Genomic DNA, 19,687 nt, shown 5'->3' on the forward strand with positions numbered 1-19,687 from the left:
TGCTTCCTCTCTGCTCATCAAAGGAAGACAATTTCCACCTTTTCGCAAACTTCTACAATCTGCCTTCACCTTTCCATATGGTTTGTGACTCTCTAGTATATTCCAGCATCCGGGGGAAAGAGCAGAAGAACCAACTCTGGGTCTCAGGAAGCCCACCTACCCTCATATCTAATTCCGTCTGGAAGGTGTTTTCCCCACGGACAGGATTAGTACATATTTAGTCTTGGGGGGAGAGGGGAGGCTGATTGTCCAAGCTCTGACCTGCCAGGGTGCTCAACAGAACACCCCACTATTGCCACAGCATACAGCGGTGGGGCCTCTTTCCTATGGGAATGTGCTTCTGCCCCCACCTCAGGGCGGGGCTCGGGGCTTGGTGTGGGCCGTGGGGGGAAGAGGCAGCAGAGGGTGGGAGACTCACTCCATGCTCTTTCTGTGGAGCTCACGAGCCTCACAGAGCTAAGAAAAAAATTGCTTTCTAACAGGAAAAAAAAAGGCAATATTTTGATAATCTCATGCTCTGAGCAGCACCCTCTCAAATATATCCTCTAGACGTATGAATCCCAGATCAATGACTGCATTTCACCGGCTTTATACACAGGCTTTGGGGGGCATGCCCGGAGCCCAGGAAGTGAGGATGCCCCGAGCTGGCAGCCCTGCACGTGCGTTCTTACCCGCGGGCTTAGCGACGGCCGGTTTGGCTGCCTGGAGCTTGGGGGCCTCGGGCTTGGCGGCCACTGGTCTGGCTGCAGTGGGGGGTCTCACAGCTGCTGGCTTCGGGGCCACCGGCTTTGCGGCCACCGGCTTCGCGGCCACTGCTGGTCTGACCGTGGCCGTCTTGGTGGCCTCGGGCTTGGCGGCCACAGGCCTCACCGGGGCCACGGGTCTCACAGCGGCCGGTTTGGGTGGGGCTGGCTTGGCTGCGGCTGGCTTTGAGGCCGGCAGATTTACCACAGTCACTGGTTTGGTCGTGGTGGCCACTGGTTTGGTCGTGGTGGCCACTGGTTTGGTCGTGGTGGTCACCGGTTCTGTGGTGGTCACGGGCTTTGCTGGGGTCACTAGTTTGGTTGTAGGACTTGAAGTAACATTATTCGGAATATTTCTGTTAAAACAAATTAAATATTATTTCAATCCATACATATTTTTGCCTGCCCTCTAAAATTTACAAAAACATAACCCCCATGAGCTACGTGAACTTTGCTGCTTTATCAAAAGGTATGCAATCGTTTTTATATATATATATTTTTTAAAGATTTTATTTATTTATGTGACAGAGAGACAGCCAGCGAGAGAGGGAACACAAGCAGGGGGAGTGGGAGAGGAAGAAGCAGGCTCCCAGCGGAGGAGCCTGATGTGGGACTCGATCCCAGAGCACCGGGATCACGCCCGGAGCTGAAGGCAGATGCTTAACGACTGCACCACCCAGGCGCCCCTCATTTTTATATTTTACATATAGCATTGCATAGATTACCTTCCTTCCTTTCAGAATCTGTGCCACAGAAAAGACATTGAAATGCATATAAAGTAAAAGAATCATTAGAAATTAAGCCTGTATTGTACTATAAATACATCTGATCTTATTTTTAATTGATAAAATATAATAAATAATTTGATTGTTATTATCATTAACAGTAATAAAATCATACTCAAACAATGTCCTATTTTAAAAATTGACCGACTGAAACATATACACCAAAAATTAAAGCCAGTTAACAGCTACTCTCATTCTAAGAAAGTATCCACTCAACGAAATGCCATGTTGAGCAAACGATTAAGTTGTGTGTACTTTCCCTCCCAGAGCTTACTGTGTATATTTGTTTGCATTAATTTTGGGATGTGGGGTGGTTTTTTTCACAATTTCTTGATCTATTACGAATCCCTAAAAAGCACAGCCACATAACCAGACACAAGAGCCCAGTCCCGGGCGTCCTTCGCTCGTTGCCCGGAGACGGACACTCCCTGATTCGTCGGTCTGCCACGGTTCTAAGTCACAGACAGCGTATGTTCACATCCGGGTCCAACTTTAAACACTAGGTTAGAGCATTCACTCTGTTTTCCTGAAGATAAGCTGGAGGACGGTGCAGGGAATGTTTGAGAGGCATCCCAAAGATAATTAAGGCCAGGAAAAAGAGAATGTGGACGGAGCAGGCCGCAGCTCATGGCACCCTCAGCGGCAATGGTCAGTCTGCTCGGCGGAGCGTGGAACCCGCCCTCCAAGGACAAGGGCAAGAGCTGAAGGACAAGGGCAGGAGAGGGAGGCGGGCTCTCTGTCCGCACCCTGGAGGTCAGCCAGGAGTAAGCCACGTACTCGTTTGTCAAGGATAATTCAAGTCCATGTCTCCTCTGGGTGCTACCGTCGGAACCCTCTCCTACCCGGAAAGCATGCCAGCCCAGGGCACTCCCTTAAGGGGCACAGATTGCTGGCACATCGCCTGGGCTCAGCTCCAGCCACCATGTCCCCATCACCTCGCCCTCTGTCGCACGGCCACACAGCCCTCCTCTCCGCGCCTGGAGCTGCCACCACAGAGGGAGCTGGGCCAGCATCCCTGTGGGTGCAAGTCCCCGGCCCCCACCCTCTCGTTACCCTTCCTAGGAGAACACGCACAGTGCCTCCCAGCGTCACCAGCATCATCTGTGCTACCGTAGCACTAATCATTTGAAGATCTGGAGCCCGTGTTCTGCTTAATGTAGTCAATGCTTCCGTAGGCGATCCCTTCACCCCAGGTGTCGTGGGCTATTCGGACACATGGCGCCAGTTTCCCACCCTGTCCGTTCCCGGGCCCTTCACAACGTGACGTGACAGGGCCTCCTGTTGAGTCGAGCCCCCAACTCTTGACTCTAGCCTGGCTGGCTATTGGACATGAGTTGGCCCATGGAATACGGCAGAAGTACCAGTGTGCTGGCTCCCACCCAGGCCTCAAGAGGCCTCATGCCCTCCAACTTCTCTCATGGAACCCTGCCCTTCACCTGGGAGCAAACCCCCAGTCTGCCTCCTGGAGAATGAGAGGCCTCGTGGAGCAGAGCAGAGCCAAGCGGCTGAGACCATCCTGACCCCCATCCACAGCGGACGGGCAGCCGAGCACAGACACAGAAGTGAGCCCAGCCGAGGCCAGAGGCCTGCCCAGCTGAGCCCAAGCCAACACTGCTAACCCACAGAACGGCGGGTTAAATAAATAGCTGTTTTCGGCCACTAAGTTTCGGAGAGTTTGCTCTGCAACAAAAGCAAATGGATACAACAGGTTGAAAAGAATGGTCCAGGTGACTTTCTGGAAGTCACATTTTCTGGATTTCTATGTCTTTACCCAAAAAAGTTAGGCATTGTCTGGAGGACCTCTGCATTCTCTCTACACTGTACTTTTTAAGACAATTATTACAATACTCACAATTGTTTGTGACCGAACTTCACAGGATTCTTAATTGACAGTTGGTCCCCTTGGAACCAATCACACTGTTTCCTGATATCTGGGGACAAGTAAAAAGCATTTTCACCTGGAGAAAAATAGAAAAAAAAATTTTTTTTAAAGATTTTATTTATTTATCTGACAGAGAGAGAGAGAGCACGAGCAGGGTGAGGGGCAGAGGGAGAAGCAGGCTCCCCGCTGAGCAGGCAGCCCGATGCGGGACTTGATCCCAAGACCCTGGGATCGTGACCTGAGCCAAAGGCAGACACTTAACCCACTAAGCCACCCAGGTGCCCCAGAAAGAAAAAAAAAAAAAAAAATATATATATATATATACACATATATATATACATATATATACATATATCTCAAGTGCACGTGAATCTGATGCAAATTAAAATTCATCTGCTAATGAGTTAAATGGATCACACAGGAGGTAGTCCATAAATATTTGTTAAATTCATTCATTCCTCCAAACAAGCTATGTCTAATAAATTTAAACATTAAGCACCATGATACTTGATCCATAAAACATCTCAAGCCAAAATCTCGTTTGGCAATGTTTGGGTGATTGGGTTGAAGAAAATATTTACTCAATGTAAGGGGGAGACAGGAATAGAAGACGAATCAAGCACAGAGTTGAACAAGTTCCAAAATTTAAACATCAAATTGTGACCAAATTACTTTTAATGTTTTCTCAGTGTTGTGCTTAATAAAACTTCTGTTTCTCGTCTTCGGAAGCTAGTGACAGCGGGCCTGGGGAAGCTAGTGACAGCGGGCCTGGGGTGACCTTGCTGGCTTACCTTTATTTCATGGTTTTCTCTAACACTTTGGAGGGACAGGCCTTCACAAGTGTGAGCACGGTTTTCGTGGAGCCCACCTTTGCCTTGAATACTAAGCTCTCTGTAACGGCACGTATACTCCTACTTTCCAGAGCTCCCTCAGTCGTATACTCCCCTGTAGTGACTTGGGGGTGGCTGTGTACTGGGCCAGGCCCTGGAGCACAGGGTGAACGATCCACAGACCATGCAGTGTGCCGGGACCACAGACCACAAAGGAATAACCAGCAGGCCACGGACCAGATACGGTAGGTAGTGTCCGGATTCAAGAGGACAAACCCTTGGGAGTGGGGAGCTTGCATGGTGAGTAAGGGCAGCTAGGGATATGCTTTGAAGATGAACTTGCATTTGCCACTAATGCGGGGAGGAGATTCACATAAGCAAAGGCCCAGAAGTTTCCAAGTGTGGGGTGGGTGGCTAAGCCCAAAGCAAAACAACTCCTTCGAGGAGCTTCCCCACTTACTGTGTCATGCATCATAAGTGTGCACCTGACTCACTGCTCGTCTCAGGGACATGGGGTCTACGGCTGAGAGAGGTCAGGCAACTTTGGTTGAATAAGTGAGTGAACAAGGACAGGATTTCCTTCTGTGTGTTCACTGCCCATCCTGGCCCCCAAAGTGTGTCTGGGACATGGCAGGTGTCAATATATATGTGTTGAATGAACGAACAAGTCAACGTCAGCACACTACATGTCTTTTCCGTGGCCCCATGGCCCGGAGAGCCCAAAGCTACGGACTGGCAGAAACCGCCGGCCCAGCCCACACCGTCTGATGTAGGACTTACTGCCGACGAAGGATGGTAACAGCCTCCCAAAGCGCATCAGAGGCTCTTCATTGAGCTCAGTTGACTTATCCAGTAGTTTGAAGAAGACATCATTCGGCTCGCTGGCGAAGCCGTACACCTCCTTAACATTCACCTTCCTGCCGATGCCCAGAATCACGAAGAAGTAACCCTTGCATTTGGCCTGCAAGATGACTCTCTGGGCCTCTTCCAGCTGCTCCTTCTCCACCTCACCCGTCAGCATCAGAACCATGATTTTCAAGTCCCGTGGGTTGGGGGCGCTTTCAAAGACGTTCTCTATGGTGTATTCAATGGCTCTGCCCAGGTCCCTGGTCCCCTGCAGCTGTGTCATCCTGCTGTGGAGAAAGTCCACCAGCTTCTCCTTGGAGCCGTAGTCAGTCAAGGAGAATTCCACCTTCACGGGTGACACGCTGACGTTCCCCATGGACTCGTAGGGCGCGTGTTGCACGACGGCCACCCTGGTCAAGTGCTGGGAGGCCTTGGGGTCTGGGCTCAGGTCCAGCTGTCTGACCAGGTACCCTATGTACTTCCTCATCTCGTTGAACTGGAACAGAGTGGTGGACTCAGAGCTATCTAAGACGAAAGCCATGTCGATGTCCGCATCACTGCCCGCCGCTCGCCTGTCCCTGAAGGAAGGCCTCCAGGTGCCGAATCCACAGGATGGGTCAATGTTGCAGATGTCTAGAAAGAAGCACGGGAGCCCATTTATTGTGTGATTCCCACAGCAAGGTATTGTACATCAGTGTGCTGGGAGTCAGGGGTAATTAAAATCGTCACTTAATATAGAAGCCTGTTTATAGCCTGCTACCATTTTGTGGCCAGATTTCAGTTCTCATCACCTAACACTAAATGAAACAAATCAGGAAGCTAAAGTACTTGTTAGTATACTATGGCATTGGTATTAGAACAAGGGGAAGAGGAAGAGGAAGAGGAAGAGGAGGAGGAGGAAGAGGAAGAAGGGGAGGAGTGGGAGGCGGATAGAAGAACATAAGAGAAGAAAGGAGAGGGGGAGGACGGAGAGGAAGAAGAAGGAAAAAATGAGAAGAGAAGAGAAGAGAAGAGAAGAGAAGAGAAGAGAAGAGAAGAGAAGAGAAGAGGAGAGAGAAAGAGAAGAAGGAAAGGAAAGGAAACTATTTCTTTGCCACTCTTTGAAAAAATGTGTTCCAGAAAGTCACAAAGACAGATAATTGAAATCTGGACTTCAAGGTCAAAATGGAAGCAGAGCCTACTTTCTCCTTTATTTCCTATGAAATGAATCTTTCGCTATCAAAGAGAAGCTCTGTTTGAGGGCTTCCACTTTAAATACGGAAGCCACTTATATAGGAATTACACTGTGAATGTGAAGCTTTGTGAATCTTCACTTAACCGAAGCCCTAAGGATGGCGATCATTCATTCAAATGTCACTCTATGGATAGTGTGTTCAGTAACAGATTTTCCTGTTAAAGAAGCACCTTACCCAGGCAAATGTGACACGTCAGGACGTTCTTCAGGAAGTCCGTGAGGTCTCTCCTAGCGGGGAGGACGAGCGCATGCCCCACCGCCGTGTTATTGATCTGGTCGAAACAAAAGGAAATGATCAGTAGGAATGTCTGTGGTAACTACTTGAAAATGGAGCTGAGGAAGAGAGTCACACCAGTCACGTCAAAAAATAAACACCCCAGCAGATCAAGAACGCCTCTCAGGGTTTTCTTGGTAGGGTGGGGGAGGGTGCGCTGAGCTTAATAGGACAACAGAAGTTTTCTTCCGTGGAGATAAGCTGCAGTTCACATCCCATTCCTGCACTTTCTGCCGGGCCTAGAGGAAATTTATTTAACCTGCCTGGGGTCCACTTTCCTCAGCTGCACAACGGGGACAACGGTAAACTCCCCATGTCCAAGTCGACAATGCGTGCGGAGTGCCTGGGCTAGCCTCGTGGGAACAGTGGGCACTTTGGTGCCGCGGTTATTGTCCGCACCCATTCCAGCCACTGACAAACGTTAGCAACACCCTCTCCTGCTCTCCCAGCTCCAGAGAGGGATTTAACAACAAAGCAAGTAATAAAATCACTTCTAGAAGATTCAAGAAGCCCTGCTCATCATCACGGCACCCAGCTCACCATCATTAAGTAGTCATTTAATGAATGATTAAGTTTAATTAATGAATGATTAATTGGCTTTTCAAACCTGCTGAAACAACGCTGTCAAGAGCCAGGTGGTTCCGGGTCCCTCGGCCCCCACGAGGGAAAATGTATATCAATGAACCCCTTAAAAGGGTGGACAGCTGGTAGCCACAGCTCAGTGCTCTGGGCTCAAACCAGCCGGTGGTTTGGCAGAAGAGGACCCGAGAGAGGGCACCAATGACCGGACTTTTTTCGCTGACATAGGCAGTGGTAGGACCATAGAATCCCCAGTCTGGAAGGGAAGATGCTAGAGACCATCCCGCCCCACCCCGCCTTCCACAGGCGAGAAACCTAAGACCCAGACAGGTTCAATGATGTAACCATATTACTCATGACGACTTGAAGCTAGAAAGGTGGGGGGTGGGGGGCGCTTGGACTAGGGCTCTTTCCCATCACGCCCACCACCCACTCGTCTTGAGCAATGCCGCCAGAATTGGCACTGAATAAATGTTAATTGATCAATTAGCCAGTTATTACAGCAGTTATTATCTATATTATTATAACAGTTAAGCTATGGAAGCAAATGACAAGGGAGCACTTTGCAGTTTCACAGCGAAGGCTGAGCCTTGGCCGCCATCCTGACTGAGGAAAGGTTTGAAGAGGGGTGTTGCTAGGGGTGCTGGGGTCACTGACGTTGGGGGACCTCACTAGAAGACTGTAGGGCCTCAGGGTCAGCCCTGGGAGATCCTCCTCCAGCACGTGAGGAGGCACCCAGTGGGAAAAAATCCCAGGCATCTGGCTGTCACTCTAGATCCAGAGCCACCCGGCCGTCCTGGAAATCTCACTCGAGCGGTCTCCAATCACAACAGCCTCATCCGGGAGCTTTTGGAAACTCTGGCATGAACTCAGCAAGGAGGGACGATGGGCCTGAGACAGAGCCCGAGAAGAACACGGGAGGCGCCAACGACGCCCGCAGGGCACGGACCTGCAACGCGCTGATGAGCTGCCCGTCCTCCTGGCTTGTGAGGAACAAGGGTGTGATGCCTGCGTCCGAGAGCTTCAGCACAGCCTCCCTGAGCTGCGGGGACGCCCTCGTGGGCTTATTGCTGAAGAAAACAGCCACTTTCCTCATCAGGAATCCGTTCCTCACGCGCTTGAACGTGTTTCTGGCCACGAAGGACATGGCCGTTTCCAGACTCTGTTGCTTGGACGTCAGAGCCACCTGAAGGTTCTTGATCTTGTCCAGGAGGACTGACTTCTTCTTGGAGTCAGCGAACCGGATCTCCGTGGTCACCTCGTTGTTGTAGGTGACCACGGCCACGCGCGCCCCCCGTGGGCAGTTGCTCTCCGCAATGGTCAGGTCGCCCACGACCTTCAGGAGCACGTCCCTCATCCGGCTAAACGTGTCCTGGGTGACCCCCTCCGAGGTGTCTAAAGCAAAGGCCAGCTCCGTCGGGAAGACGGGGCATTCCAGGGGCCCTGCGGGAAGGGCGGGTTTTCAAAGACCAACATTACTTACAGGGAAAGGGGCTCTTCTTTTCGCAGGAGGAAGTCAAACGGCTGAAATCAACTTACCATAGCAGCACGCTGCGAAGGAAACCAAGAGAGGCGTGAAATATGTTTCTACTGTGTGAGAATTTCAAATGTAAAAACAGAAGGTGTTATGGACAGCAGAGAATCGTGTACTTACGACATTTATCTTTGATGCTCTGGACAAGGGCACATTGCTTTAAAAGGAAAGGAGAGAATTGTGAGGGGGCGGACAGAAGGCTTACGGCACAATGACTGGAGCGATACACATGCAACTTACATCCATGGAGTCCCCTCTGTTGCCTTTGGGACCCTGCGGAACAAGGAAGGAGAGGATGAGAAACCGGGCAGGTGGGCGGGACCGCCAACCGGAAGGAACCGCCCCTCCCCCCCTCCAGAAATATGACAGAGGAAGCAAAGGTGGACCTCGACTGACCTTGATCATTTTCAGGCTTTCCCTATAAATTTGACTTTACCGCTCAAGGAACAAAAGAGAGACCACTTTGAGGGAAAAAGTGTTTCCCTTGCAAGATAAATAGCTCCCCACTTTGGAAACCTGGAAGCCCGTGAGAGGTCAAAGGGATCACACATTTGGGCTTGGGTCTCAACACAGAAGGGACAGTGAAGAGTCGCTTAGCTAACTCTCGGTTCCAGGTGTGAAGCACGCCAGCAAGGTTCCACCGCCGAGGAGCTTCAAGGACAGACCCACGGCCACCCTCCGCCTCTCATCCCAATATGTGGCCGCCCTGATGGTCAAGCAGTCGTCTTGTGGGCCAGTCAGGTGTCTTCCCACAAGACTAATGACTGGCTTACTTTCTCCCATTAAATGCTTCCCTCTTTAAAGGCAGCAATCACGTGACTTGGCCTTCACCCAAGTTCAACGCGCCTAATCCCTCAGCCTTTCCTTGTAGGAGTGATCGTCCATCATTCTTTGAACCTCATCAAATTTCATGCCGAGAGACAATATAGGGAGAGCTTCCAAGAAGGAAACAAAGACAGGAAAGGCTGCAGGAGGCCACCCTCCTGGCCCCAGGTGGCCGGGCACTTGCGGGTTTTAAACCACAAATCAGAAGCTCTCTCAGGGATTTTAAAGACCAAAGGAAGAAGTCCGCAAACCGACATCTGACATAAATTATACTAATTCTACAAGATGCAACCAAGAGGTATTAAAACTTGTACTTTCTTTTTGGTCCCTGTACACAAACCTCAAGCAAACCTACCCAGGAAATTATAAAGGCAAATTACAAGATACCCTAGACCACAAGGTTCCACAGGAAACTTCTTTTTAAAGTTTCTCGTTCCTCTAAAATTCAAAAGCTCTTTTCTCCGTTGTGGTACCAAAAGAAAAGTGGTTTATTTAAAAAAAAAAAAAAAAAAACAAGAAGAAGAAGAAGAAGGCAGCAGTAACAACAAGCACGCAGTAGCCCTCTCCGGGAGGAGAGGAGACAGTGGAAAGTTCACGAAGAGGCGTGTGCAAAGCAGCCCACCCCAGTGGCTTGTTCGGAAGAGGGCGGGTACTCACAGATGGTCCTGGGTAGCCAGGGTCTCCCTTCTGCCCAACTGCCCCTGGAGGTCCTGAATTTCCCTAGAAAGGGCAGAACAAACACTGCTCAGCTGTGGCAGAAGATTCTCAACTCCTGCGGTCGGCAGGGGTGGCGAAGGCGATCTCCAGCGTTCCCCGTCAGTACGAGGACTCTCTCACTGTGAGATCCTTGCCCCAGAGCCATTCATGAGACTGTCCACGGATGTCATGAGACTGTCCACAGACGCACAAGAAACCAAGAAATGACAATTAATCAGATCACTGTTCAGTGGAGACAACCAATCCAACGTTTTAAACTTGAATACTAAATGACAGAGTTTGACTGTCTTCACTGAGCAAATGAACAGGATAATATGGTGGTTTTAACCATACCTTAAGCTAAAAATAATAGTTCCCCACATCTGGACCACAATTTGTTAAGTCAGGACTCAGTGCTGTCTTAAGAGGACGAGTAAACATCCACTGAAGAGAGTCATTCAGAGCTGAAAGCGGCTTAAGGAAGAGGACTCTTACGGGGGGGAGGAGGGGAGGATGCCGGTAGTGATCCTTGAGATGTGTTCGAGGAAGGGGTTCTCGGGGCCTCCCGTAAGGACAGCATGGCTGAGGGAGGACAGCGCAGACCACCACAGAGGGTCCTGAGGACACTGGTGGGGGGCTTAGGATTCCTTTTCTTCTGGGGTCTACTACCACTAGGCTGTAGTTGAAGAAGGATAATTTTCACCCCACGTGTTCTCACTCCCCACCTGCATCCAGGTGCAGACAGACTCACCCTTCGGCCTCTGATGCCTTTGGGTCCCAGTGCTCCACCTGTGCCCGGCTCACCAGGGGCACCCTGGGAAGAGAGCCAAAAGGAGACACATTAAGCTCTGAAACAGAGGGGCTAGCTGAGGGTCCCTGGGGCATCCGGACCACACTTCCCCGGGCAGCCAAGTGGTTCACTCTGATTTACGTTCCACTGGGTTCCTACTACATTTGCGTCCTTTGCAGGGTCAGCCTTGGCTTATTGAACCCATAATGACAATAGCATACAGATCCCAGCATTTTTAGTTTGCAAAGTATGTTCCTGCCGTGTCATTTCATTTGACCCCCACAGGTTCCGAGGCAAGTGCACACTGTTACCTCCACATAACGGGTGAGGGAGCACATCAGAGAGGCGGGGCGTCCCCGGGGCACTGGTTAGCAAGCGGCTGACCCAGCACTGGCAGCACGATATTCTGATTTTTAACCCATGAACATACCAAACTCAGCCCCAAACAACAGTGACGTTTCACCATGAGGGGAATAGTTAGTTACCTTTGAGCCTGGGTATCCAGGGAATCCTCTTTCTCCCTATAAGAGATAAGGAAATCACTCAATATTTGGTCCCACTTTAAAGGCATCTAAAATAAATTATTCTTGAGCAGAAAAACTCTATCCCTGGAGTCATCAAGCGAAAAAATTCACGATATGACAATAAAATTTGAGGAAATAATTCTTTAAAAATACAGCTGTCAGAAGTTCAAGAAATCTAGCAGATACGCACTTTTTTGCCTCTGCGTCCTTCACCGCCAACCCCGTCTCTGCCATCGTCGCCCTGGGGGTGGAAAGAGACATTACCACGGGCCGCCATGCTGGGCAGGGCACAACACCTCTGTCTAGAGCCCTGGGCACGGGGTCCTTGGGTCCCTGAAGTGGTCCCAGATCAAGGAGGTGGTCCTGCTCCCATCCCATCCTCCAGGTGCAAACAAGCCCGAGTCTGTACGTGGCCTGAACGGACTCCTTTGGCAAAATGGTGCTGGTGTGGCGCCAATGTACAGAACAACGGACAGCCACTGGGAAAGACAGCGCTTGGGGGCGGAGTCAAAGACCCGCTGAGCCTGAGACTCTTGGAGCTGAGAAGACTCCCGAAGGCCATCCTGACTTTGTGCAGAGTCTTTGATTCTTGTTCAAAGCAAGAACGCAGGACTCAGTCTCTCAGGCCTTCCCGAATCTCCTTTGCTCAGACCTTGTCCCCTCCCCCATGGCCCTCCCCTCCTTCAGGTCGTGCCACTAGACTGTCTGCTTTCCAAACAGCCCCATCCTGTGCTCTCAGATCTGCCCCATCACACCCCCATGGGAGACTTTCAGGACTGGACTCCATCAACTCTTTCAAAAGAACTAGAAGAATGTGTGTAAACTATACATTAATATCCCTAAACTACACGTGGAGCACACTACATAGTTAGCTTACAGCTTTAAGCAAACATCAACAGCTGAAGAGTCATTGCCCAAAAATGTATGGACACAGAATCAAGAAGAGATTTCCTTCGATGGTCTGAATAGATTTTAAAGTCTAATTTTCCCCCTCTGCTCCTGAAACTAACAGTAACAGAAATGGATCTTCTAAACTTCAGTTTCCTGTAGAGAAGTTGCATACGTGCAAAAAATATTTTAAAGTTTGGGATTATAAGTCAGATGAATTTGGCCCATTTGCAGTGTTCAGGTATACTGCCTCATTTTAAAAAAATTCTTAATGTTCCGTAGACTTCTTTTCCCTGTACAGGAAATGTATATTACAAAATTATCATCAGTGAGCAGATAAACCATTATTATAGGTTATTTTTAAATAACATTTTTTAAATGAGTTATCGTGGTCATAACTTATGTTCCTAGGATGTCTCATTCAAAGGAAACAGTTTCAATCTGGATCGAGACCTGATCAGATCCAATTCCTTTTGACCAAAGGACATTTATTTCTTTGCAGGAAAGCTCGATCCAGTCATGGTCACAAACCACTGCAGGACCGAAAATGAAGGTGGTTCAAGCTTCAGTGAGTCCCCACATTCCATCAGGAAAAAGGTGTCTTTGTCCACTATTCCTGATGAAATGAAACTTACTTTGAAATGATTTGCTGTTTATAAGCAGAAGGTTTCACTGGGTTCAGTCGGATCCCCAAGGATACAAGAAGCAACTATCAAGTTTCCTCTATTCAGAACCAACCCAATCTGCAGGGACGAAGCCTAGTCCCGAGCAAGGCCCCCTCTCCCCGCCTCCCACCTTCCAGCGAAGGGTGAGTCACAGCACGTCGCGATCTTACCGTCTCCCCTCGGGGGCCCCGGCTCCCGATGCCTCCCTTCGGTCCTGGCTCTCCAGGTTCACCCTACACACAAGACACAAGGCTGAGACAGCTGTGGGTCCAAGTCCAACCTAAAATGTGATTCCAAGCTATTTGTGCCCTACACGATGCCAGTGGTAAGGCTGCTACAGACTGCTCACGTCACCTTTTAAGATTCTGATACAAATGATTTTTTTAATTGCAGCGTTCTTGTGTGGACGCCTGGAAAAGAATCCAGGAGGGTCTGTGTTTGTCCCTTGCATTAGCCCGGCATGGGGACATGCTGATGGGGAAAAGAGAAAGAGAAACGAGGGAAAAGAAGCCAGGAAAGTCAGTGGGTGTGAATTTAGCAGGGACACCCATCAACCCCAGCAAGAGACACAGAGACAACTGTGGATTCCCGTGAACACATTTTCTTGACTGAGAAAATGCTGCCCTTTCAGACTGGTTCTGATAAACTGTGGTTTCTCTTCAGGCTTATGGAAAGTCTGTTCTCAGACAGCCTTCACAGAACAAGCTGCCGTTATCCAAACAGTCGGGGATCTGGGGCTCTTGGATTAGCTAAATATGGCCAGGACAGCTCCGCGTGTGCACGGCCAGTGTTTAAAGAATGTGTGTTCAACGCGGCTCTGACGCTGTGCTAAGCGCCTCCGATCTGCTCGATGGCTCCGGGGAGCCACGTGCCACCACATGAAGGGATCAGGTAAATCCCCCAGCTGCTGGCAGGTTCTGGCCGCAAGACAGCCAGCCCACTGACGACAGCGGGGTGTCCCCTCAGTGGGGGACGGGACAGGGATCCCACTGGTCAAGCCGGCGGCGGCGACAAGGGAAGCTGGGTGTGCGCAAAGCAGGGGGGCACAGGGACAGATTCTGGCTGGGGCTCGACCTCAGGAAATGAGCTCTACGTTTGTCAAGACAAACCTTTCTTCCCAGGGGCCCGGTCCTGCCACGTTCTCCAGGAACGCCCGCGGTCCCTCCGCTTCCCTGGAGACAAGGAGAGGAGTGCGTCAATGAAATATTGACACCCCCCCCCAAGCCAAAGGGCCTGAGTCCTGCCCCCCACCCCATGGTGCTCAGTGCCACGCACGGTGCTGGAGACCCGAATGCAAGCCCGCATGGACAGGGCTTGGGCAAATCTGAAACATCAGGGCGACCGTGCAGCACCAGTGTCCGCAAATCACATACCCTGAGTCCCTGACTAGAGGACCAGCACCCAGATTTTATGTGGTTTCGTTTCCCTTTGCACACCTCCAGCTGACACCTGTGCATACAGGTGTGGAATCCGGTGTACGTGTAGCCATTGAGGGAGCAAATCAATAATAAAGAAACATAGCTCTTAAAACGGCGGGCAGCCCCCAGAGCCCAGAAATGACCAGAACTGATAAGCCAACGGCAGGGGCAGCAGCGACTTGTCACCGGTGACCATTTGAAGAGCTTCCCCTCGCCCCCACTCCACCGTAAACTCTTGACTAATCAGGGCTTAACTAATGTGACCAAAACCACAGAAGCTCGGAAAATAGGTATTTCTCAGATTGCAAACCAGGGAAGGGCCGTCTACGCGAACACAGGCTCGCACGAAGTTCCTGCTTCGCAGTCCAACCTTCTGTCCATTTATGTCACAACGGGTCCGGTCTTTGCCAGTTTTTGGTCACTATGACTTTCCATAACAAGTGATAGGGTAGCTCCCTCGATATCCTCTCAGGCGGGAGGGACGCCGGAGCGCAGTGCTGGGCGCCCGGTCCCCCCTCGGCTCTGCCACGTTCCGCACATCGTCACCAGCGGCCCAGAGGGAGGCTCGCGCCTGTGGTCGTGCGAGTGTAAGGGCGGCTTCTGTGTTGAAGCTGAGGATGGGGGCGACTTACACAAAATACCGAACCACAAGGCCATCTCTAGGGGCCACCCAGGAAACAACTGGCATTTGCCAAGAATTGGGGCAGATTTAGTTAGATCTTCTGCAGCTCAGACTGTGGAGAGGCGGAACGGCTTCCCTGTGCTTATCGCCCAGCTGGCCCGTGTTTGGAACGAGCAGCACTGGGATTTAGAAGCCCCTGGATCGCCAACAAAAAGGGTCTCTTACTTCCTCAGGGAAACTGGCCAGTCTCCGCGAGGGCTGAGCTTGGCCCGGGGTCTGTGGCCGGGGAGGAGGCGGAGGCAAGTCTGTCTACGGGAACACCATCCCCAGGCCCTCAGCCTGCACAGCCCTGTGCTCTCGCTTAGCCAAAGACGGGGCGGGATGGAGACGACTTACCCGGGGCCCGGAAATGCCTTGTTCCCCGATCAGCCCTGGAGGACCCGTGGGACCAGGTGGACCCTGAAGAAGTAAAAGGCCAACGTCAGTGCTGTGTGGAGGTCGTGCTCCATGAGGAACCTCAGGACACAGAGCCCGAAGCCTCGCTTCTGCCAGCCAAGACGCCTGCTAGGGACCATGCTTCTGTCTCAGCTGTAACAGCAGCCCTAGCCCAGGACACAAATGGGGAAGTTAGTTTTACAAAATATAAGGAACAGGAGCGCCGGGGTGGCTCAGTCGGTTAAGCGTCTGACTCTTGATTTCCACTCAGGTCATGATCTCAGGGTCGTGAGATCGAGCCCCACGTCAGGCTCAGTGCTCAGTGGGGAGTCTGCTTGGGTTTCTCTCCTTCTCCCTCTTCCTCTGACCCTCCCCGCCCTCTCTCTCTTTAAAATAAATAAAAATTTTAAAAACAAATTACAAGGAACAGAAGTTCAAACAAAATCTTGTCCGCTGATGTCCATGGCAGCTCTATTCACAATTTCCAAAAGGTGGAAAGAGCCCAAGAGTCCACCAGCTGACGCCGGGGTAAACAAATTGTGGTCTGTCCCACCGTGGACTGTGATTCAGCACAGACACCTGGTACTACGTGGAGGAACCTCAGAAACACGGCGCCCAGGGCACGAAGCCAGACACAAAAGGCCGCATAGTGTATGATTCCATTTCCACGAAATTTCCGGAAGAGACAAACCCACAGAGACAGAAGGGAAAGGAGTAGTTTCCAGGAGCTGGGGGAGGGGAGTTGGGAGCAACTGCTTAACGGGGAAGGGGGTTTCTCTGGGGACGGTGAAAATGTTCCCAAACAACACTGTGAATGTATTATCTGCCACCGAATTGTTCACTTTACGACGCTGAGTTTAGTGTTCAGTTTTGTAAAACTGACTGTCACCACGTTTAAATTTAAAAACAAATACGAGAGCATCTGGGAAAGCGTCACAAGGCACGCAGCCTCGCCGGGGGTACTGACCTGTGCGCCTCGGGTCCCCTGCTCTCCCACGGAGCCCGGCTGGCCCGGGCCGCCCTTGTTGCCCTTGGAAACAAAAGAAGATGGAGGGGGAGGGTCAGGGTGGTTTATGCCAGTGTCAGCTGTGTGGTCCGCAGTCACATCTGGACAGGGGGACAGGGGAAGAGCCCTATGTGGGGGGGGGGGGCAGGGACCACTGACGCCGTGCCTCCAGCATGGGACATGACCCCGTGCAGCCGGTGTCGCTCTGCACTCTCGTGATGGTTTCTCACTCTTTTCCCCTTCTGCTCAGGACGGCTTTGTGAAACAAGGAGTTTTTAACGCAAAGCCGCCTTGCACAGGTGAGCAGACGGACGCAGTAAGAAGCTGAGACTGGCCAAGGCCCAGAGAATTGGGCACATCGGGGATGGGGGATCCCTGGATGCCGCCTCCTCCATCACCCGCCTTCGTTCCTGCCCCTTGTCCCCACGGCCACTGGGTTTCACAAGCCGTTTAGGAGAGGCTCAAGTCAATGAGCTGGTGGAGAAGGGGTGGCAGCTGTGTAAGCTCCATGCTGGCCAAGGGACAGTGTTTTTGGCTCCGGGCCGTCTGCACCGCTGCCCTTCGAGAGCACACGGTGAGTCCCGACGTGAGGGCAGAAAAGAGACGCCAAGCGAGAGACCTACCTTAGCTCCCGCAGGTCCCCTTCGGCCGAAGCCACCCTGTGGAGAAGTCACAGAAACTGAGAGGGAGCCCGGGGACGGAGCCCGGGGCTCTCGGGGACGGGAGCCGCCAAGCACCAGATGCCACGCCTAACCGGCCCCGAGCAGACGCGTGCGAGACGCCCTTCCTCCTGCCCTCATCTCCGCGGGCTCCTGCTTCCACGCTGCCCGGCTAACCACCCAAATGCAAACTTTCAGAGTCACTTCAGACCCGCCAAGCAAAACAATGACTCGTTCTGGCTGCACGATCCCAGCCAGTGTCAAACAAGGATGTGAAATGGTAACGTCGACCTGTCCATTTTACGACCATTTTCCTAACTGCGGGGAGAGGTAATGAAATATGTTCATTCTAATGGAAGCGAGTCCCAAACTCTCCAGATGCTCCTGGCCAAATATAACACATACTCCGCTAAGGAAAGCATCGGGAGTGCACGTATGTGAACCTAAAAGCCCAGCTGTACTTAGTCTGGGCTCATGACTTGGCAACATCTTCCTCGATGTTCCAGGACTGACCCTCAGTTCAAATACATGTGGGCTCGATGCGCTAAGTAATCCTTTAACTCTGATTTTGTGATGCTTCCTCTCCAACGTGAAGGTTTAGGATGGGAATGCATGAAGGTCCTGGGTGTATCTTTGTGAGGTTAAGGGTTGGAGACTGTAAAACACCAGCTCTTGGCACCTCGGCCTCATCAACCAAAGAAATGCATTCTCCGCTCCCAACAGACCAGCCCAGAGATTTTCTGGGATGATTGTTTTGCCATTATTCACTGCGGTGGCAGCTCCTTTAATGGAAGACCTTGGCCTCCTTCCACAGACGACACATGGACCAGTGGAGGAGCAGGAGACAGGCCAGGCCACTCCTTGCGAGGAACAATCTGGCCGGCCTCCCCGCAAAGGGGACATCCTCGAGCATGACCAGAGGCCAGGGCTTGATGACGTTTCACCCTGGCATGAGCCTGGTGCAGCAAGGTCGTAAGAGAAGGAGGAAGCCAGCAGCCAGGCCTCACCCACACACAAGGGACGAATGGAGGCTACAAGAGCCTTTGACCGTATCAGATTCAGACCCAAGTTTCTACCTTGCACTTAGAAATCAAATAAATTGCACCCATGGCTCTATTTTAAGTCCTTTCGTGAGAACATGCTCTGGCCCTGCTCGCCCACGGAGCCGACAGCACGTTAGGACCATCGAGCACTTCCTCAAAACCTGTGTCATTATCCAGCCCCTCAGCACGGCCCAGCCCTGATCCTCAGAACTTTTAAGGCGGCATTTTCAAAGTTTGTTTTCTTTTAAATTGTAAAAGCGTCATTTAAAAAATGATGCTCGAGACCTCTCATCTGATCAGGGGTGAGAGTCATTCCTTCCAGAAGCGCTCAGCGCAAGGCACGTCTCTGACTGTCCAGACACCGATCGATCCCCCAGGGCGAGGCTGGGCGACGTTCACCCGGGGCTGCTGCCCCTGGGCCGCGCCAGCTGGTGAGCAGAGCCATCGGTACGGCCCCTGAAGATCTATCAGCTTCCAGACCACTCCTCCCCGTGCAGGGACTCTCTCCCGCTTCCAGAGCCCTGAGCTCTGGGTTCCCGGGAAACCTCCTAAAGATTGTATACCTAGCCTCGGCTTTTAGCTACTCTTCAACAAGACTCCGAGAGCTGGCACACAGCGAGCTATCTTGCAACAGGCATTTGCAAAATGTCTTGAAAAGGCAGCTGCAAGACAGCATTCACGAGGAAACAGAATCCGGTTCCACCGCTTGAATTACAGCGGCACGAACAAACAATTATTAGACTGACACGTATACAACCCCTCAGCCTTCCTGCCCCCCTCCCTCGCTCCCCCCGGATTCATGCTTCTGTTTGGATTTTAAAAATATTTAGCGGGATAAAACCTAGCCAAGTATTTGAAAGCAGCAAAGATACTACTTTTAAAAGCATCTGTGGGATGTGGTTTTTTTGAACGGAAAGGAGGCAGAACTGGGGGGTGGGGGGTGTCTCCACAGAGCAAATTGTAAGAATGAAAAATTTCTAACAGCAGCAAGGTTTGGGTGACGAGCATTTCAGAAATCCCCTTAAAGTCTCTAAATATAAAGTTGCTGAGTAGCTCTGTCCCAGGTCGTGTGGGCGACTCCCGCAGCACTTGCTAAATCTCCCCACGGAGTCCCCCAAGCCCCAAGAGGCACTCACGTCCTTCCCGGTTTCTCCAGGGCTTCCAGATACCCCGTCTCTCCCAGGGAGACCCTGAAGTGGGGAAAACACAGGCGTGAGATTGTCAGCCGCACAGAAGCCTGTCTAACTCTGGCATGTTGTGTCAGACGCCACAGGAAAAGGGGCACACACCCAAGGTGGTGGGCTGCTTGGTGGGACGCCCGAGACGTGGGTCAGGCCTGTTTCCACAAGCCTCTGGCCTGACAAGCACTTTCCACTAATATCTAAGGGGCACACAGTCTGCAGAAAAGA

At 51.4% G+C, this 19,687-nt stretch overlaps 1 protein-coding gene across 8 annotated transcripts in view; it reads right to left on the minus strand.

The window, feature by feature from the left end:
• The window catches only part of COL6A3 (collagen type VI alpha 3 chain), a 79,575-nt gene that overhangs the window by 12,186 nt on the left and 47,702 nt on the right, over positions 1-19,687 (minus strand). For 7 of the 8 annotated variants that reach the window (XM_026491614.4, XM_057305870.1, XM_026491613.4 and 4 more), the window contains 18 exons: positions 19,415-19,468; positions 17,200-17,235; positions 16,538-16,600; positions 15,532-15,594; positions 14,205-14,267; positions 13,266-13,328; positions 11,733-11,783; positions 11,504-11,539; positions 10,980-11,042; positions 10,190-10,252; positions 8,948-8,980; positions 8,828-8,864; positions 8,713-8,724; positions 8,123-8,616; positions 6,496-6,592; positions 5,021-5,719; positions 3,381-3,486; positions 672-1,099 (listed from right to left, as the gene is read on the minus strand). In XM_026491614.4, coding sequence (XP_026347399.3) covers positions 672-1,099; positions 3,381-3,486; positions 5,021-5,719; positions 6,496-6,592; positions 8,123-8,616; positions 8,713-8,724; positions 8,828-8,864; positions 8,948-8,980; positions 10,190-10,252; positions 10,980-11,042; positions 11,504-11,539; positions 11,733-11,783; positions 13,266-13,328; positions 14,205-14,267; positions 15,532-15,594; positions 16,538-16,600; positions 17,200-17,235; positions 19,415-19,468 — 2,461 coding nt within the window. The remainder of the gene's footprint in view (positions 1-671; positions 1,100-3,380; positions 3,487-5,020; positions 5,720-6,495; positions 6,593-8,122; positions 8,617-8,712; positions 8,725-8,827; positions 8,865-8,947; positions 8,981-10,189; positions 10,253-10,979; positions 11,043-11,503; positions 11,540-11,732; positions 11,784-13,265; positions 13,329-14,204; positions 14,268-15,531; positions 15,595-16,537; positions 16,601-17,199; positions 17,236-19,414; positions 19,469-19,687) is intronic. The other variant, XM_057305849.1, reaches the window with a different exon arrangement.

Source organism: Ursus arctos, unplaced genomic scaffold, assembly GCF_023065955.2.
Source record: "Ursus arctos isolate Adak ecotype North America unplaced genomic scaffold, UrsArc2.0 scaffold_1, whole genome shotgun sequence".
In the NCBI taxonomy this organism is placed as follows: domain Eukaryota; kingdom Metazoa; phylum Chordata; class Mammalia; order Carnivora; family Ursidae; genus Ursus; species Ursus arctos.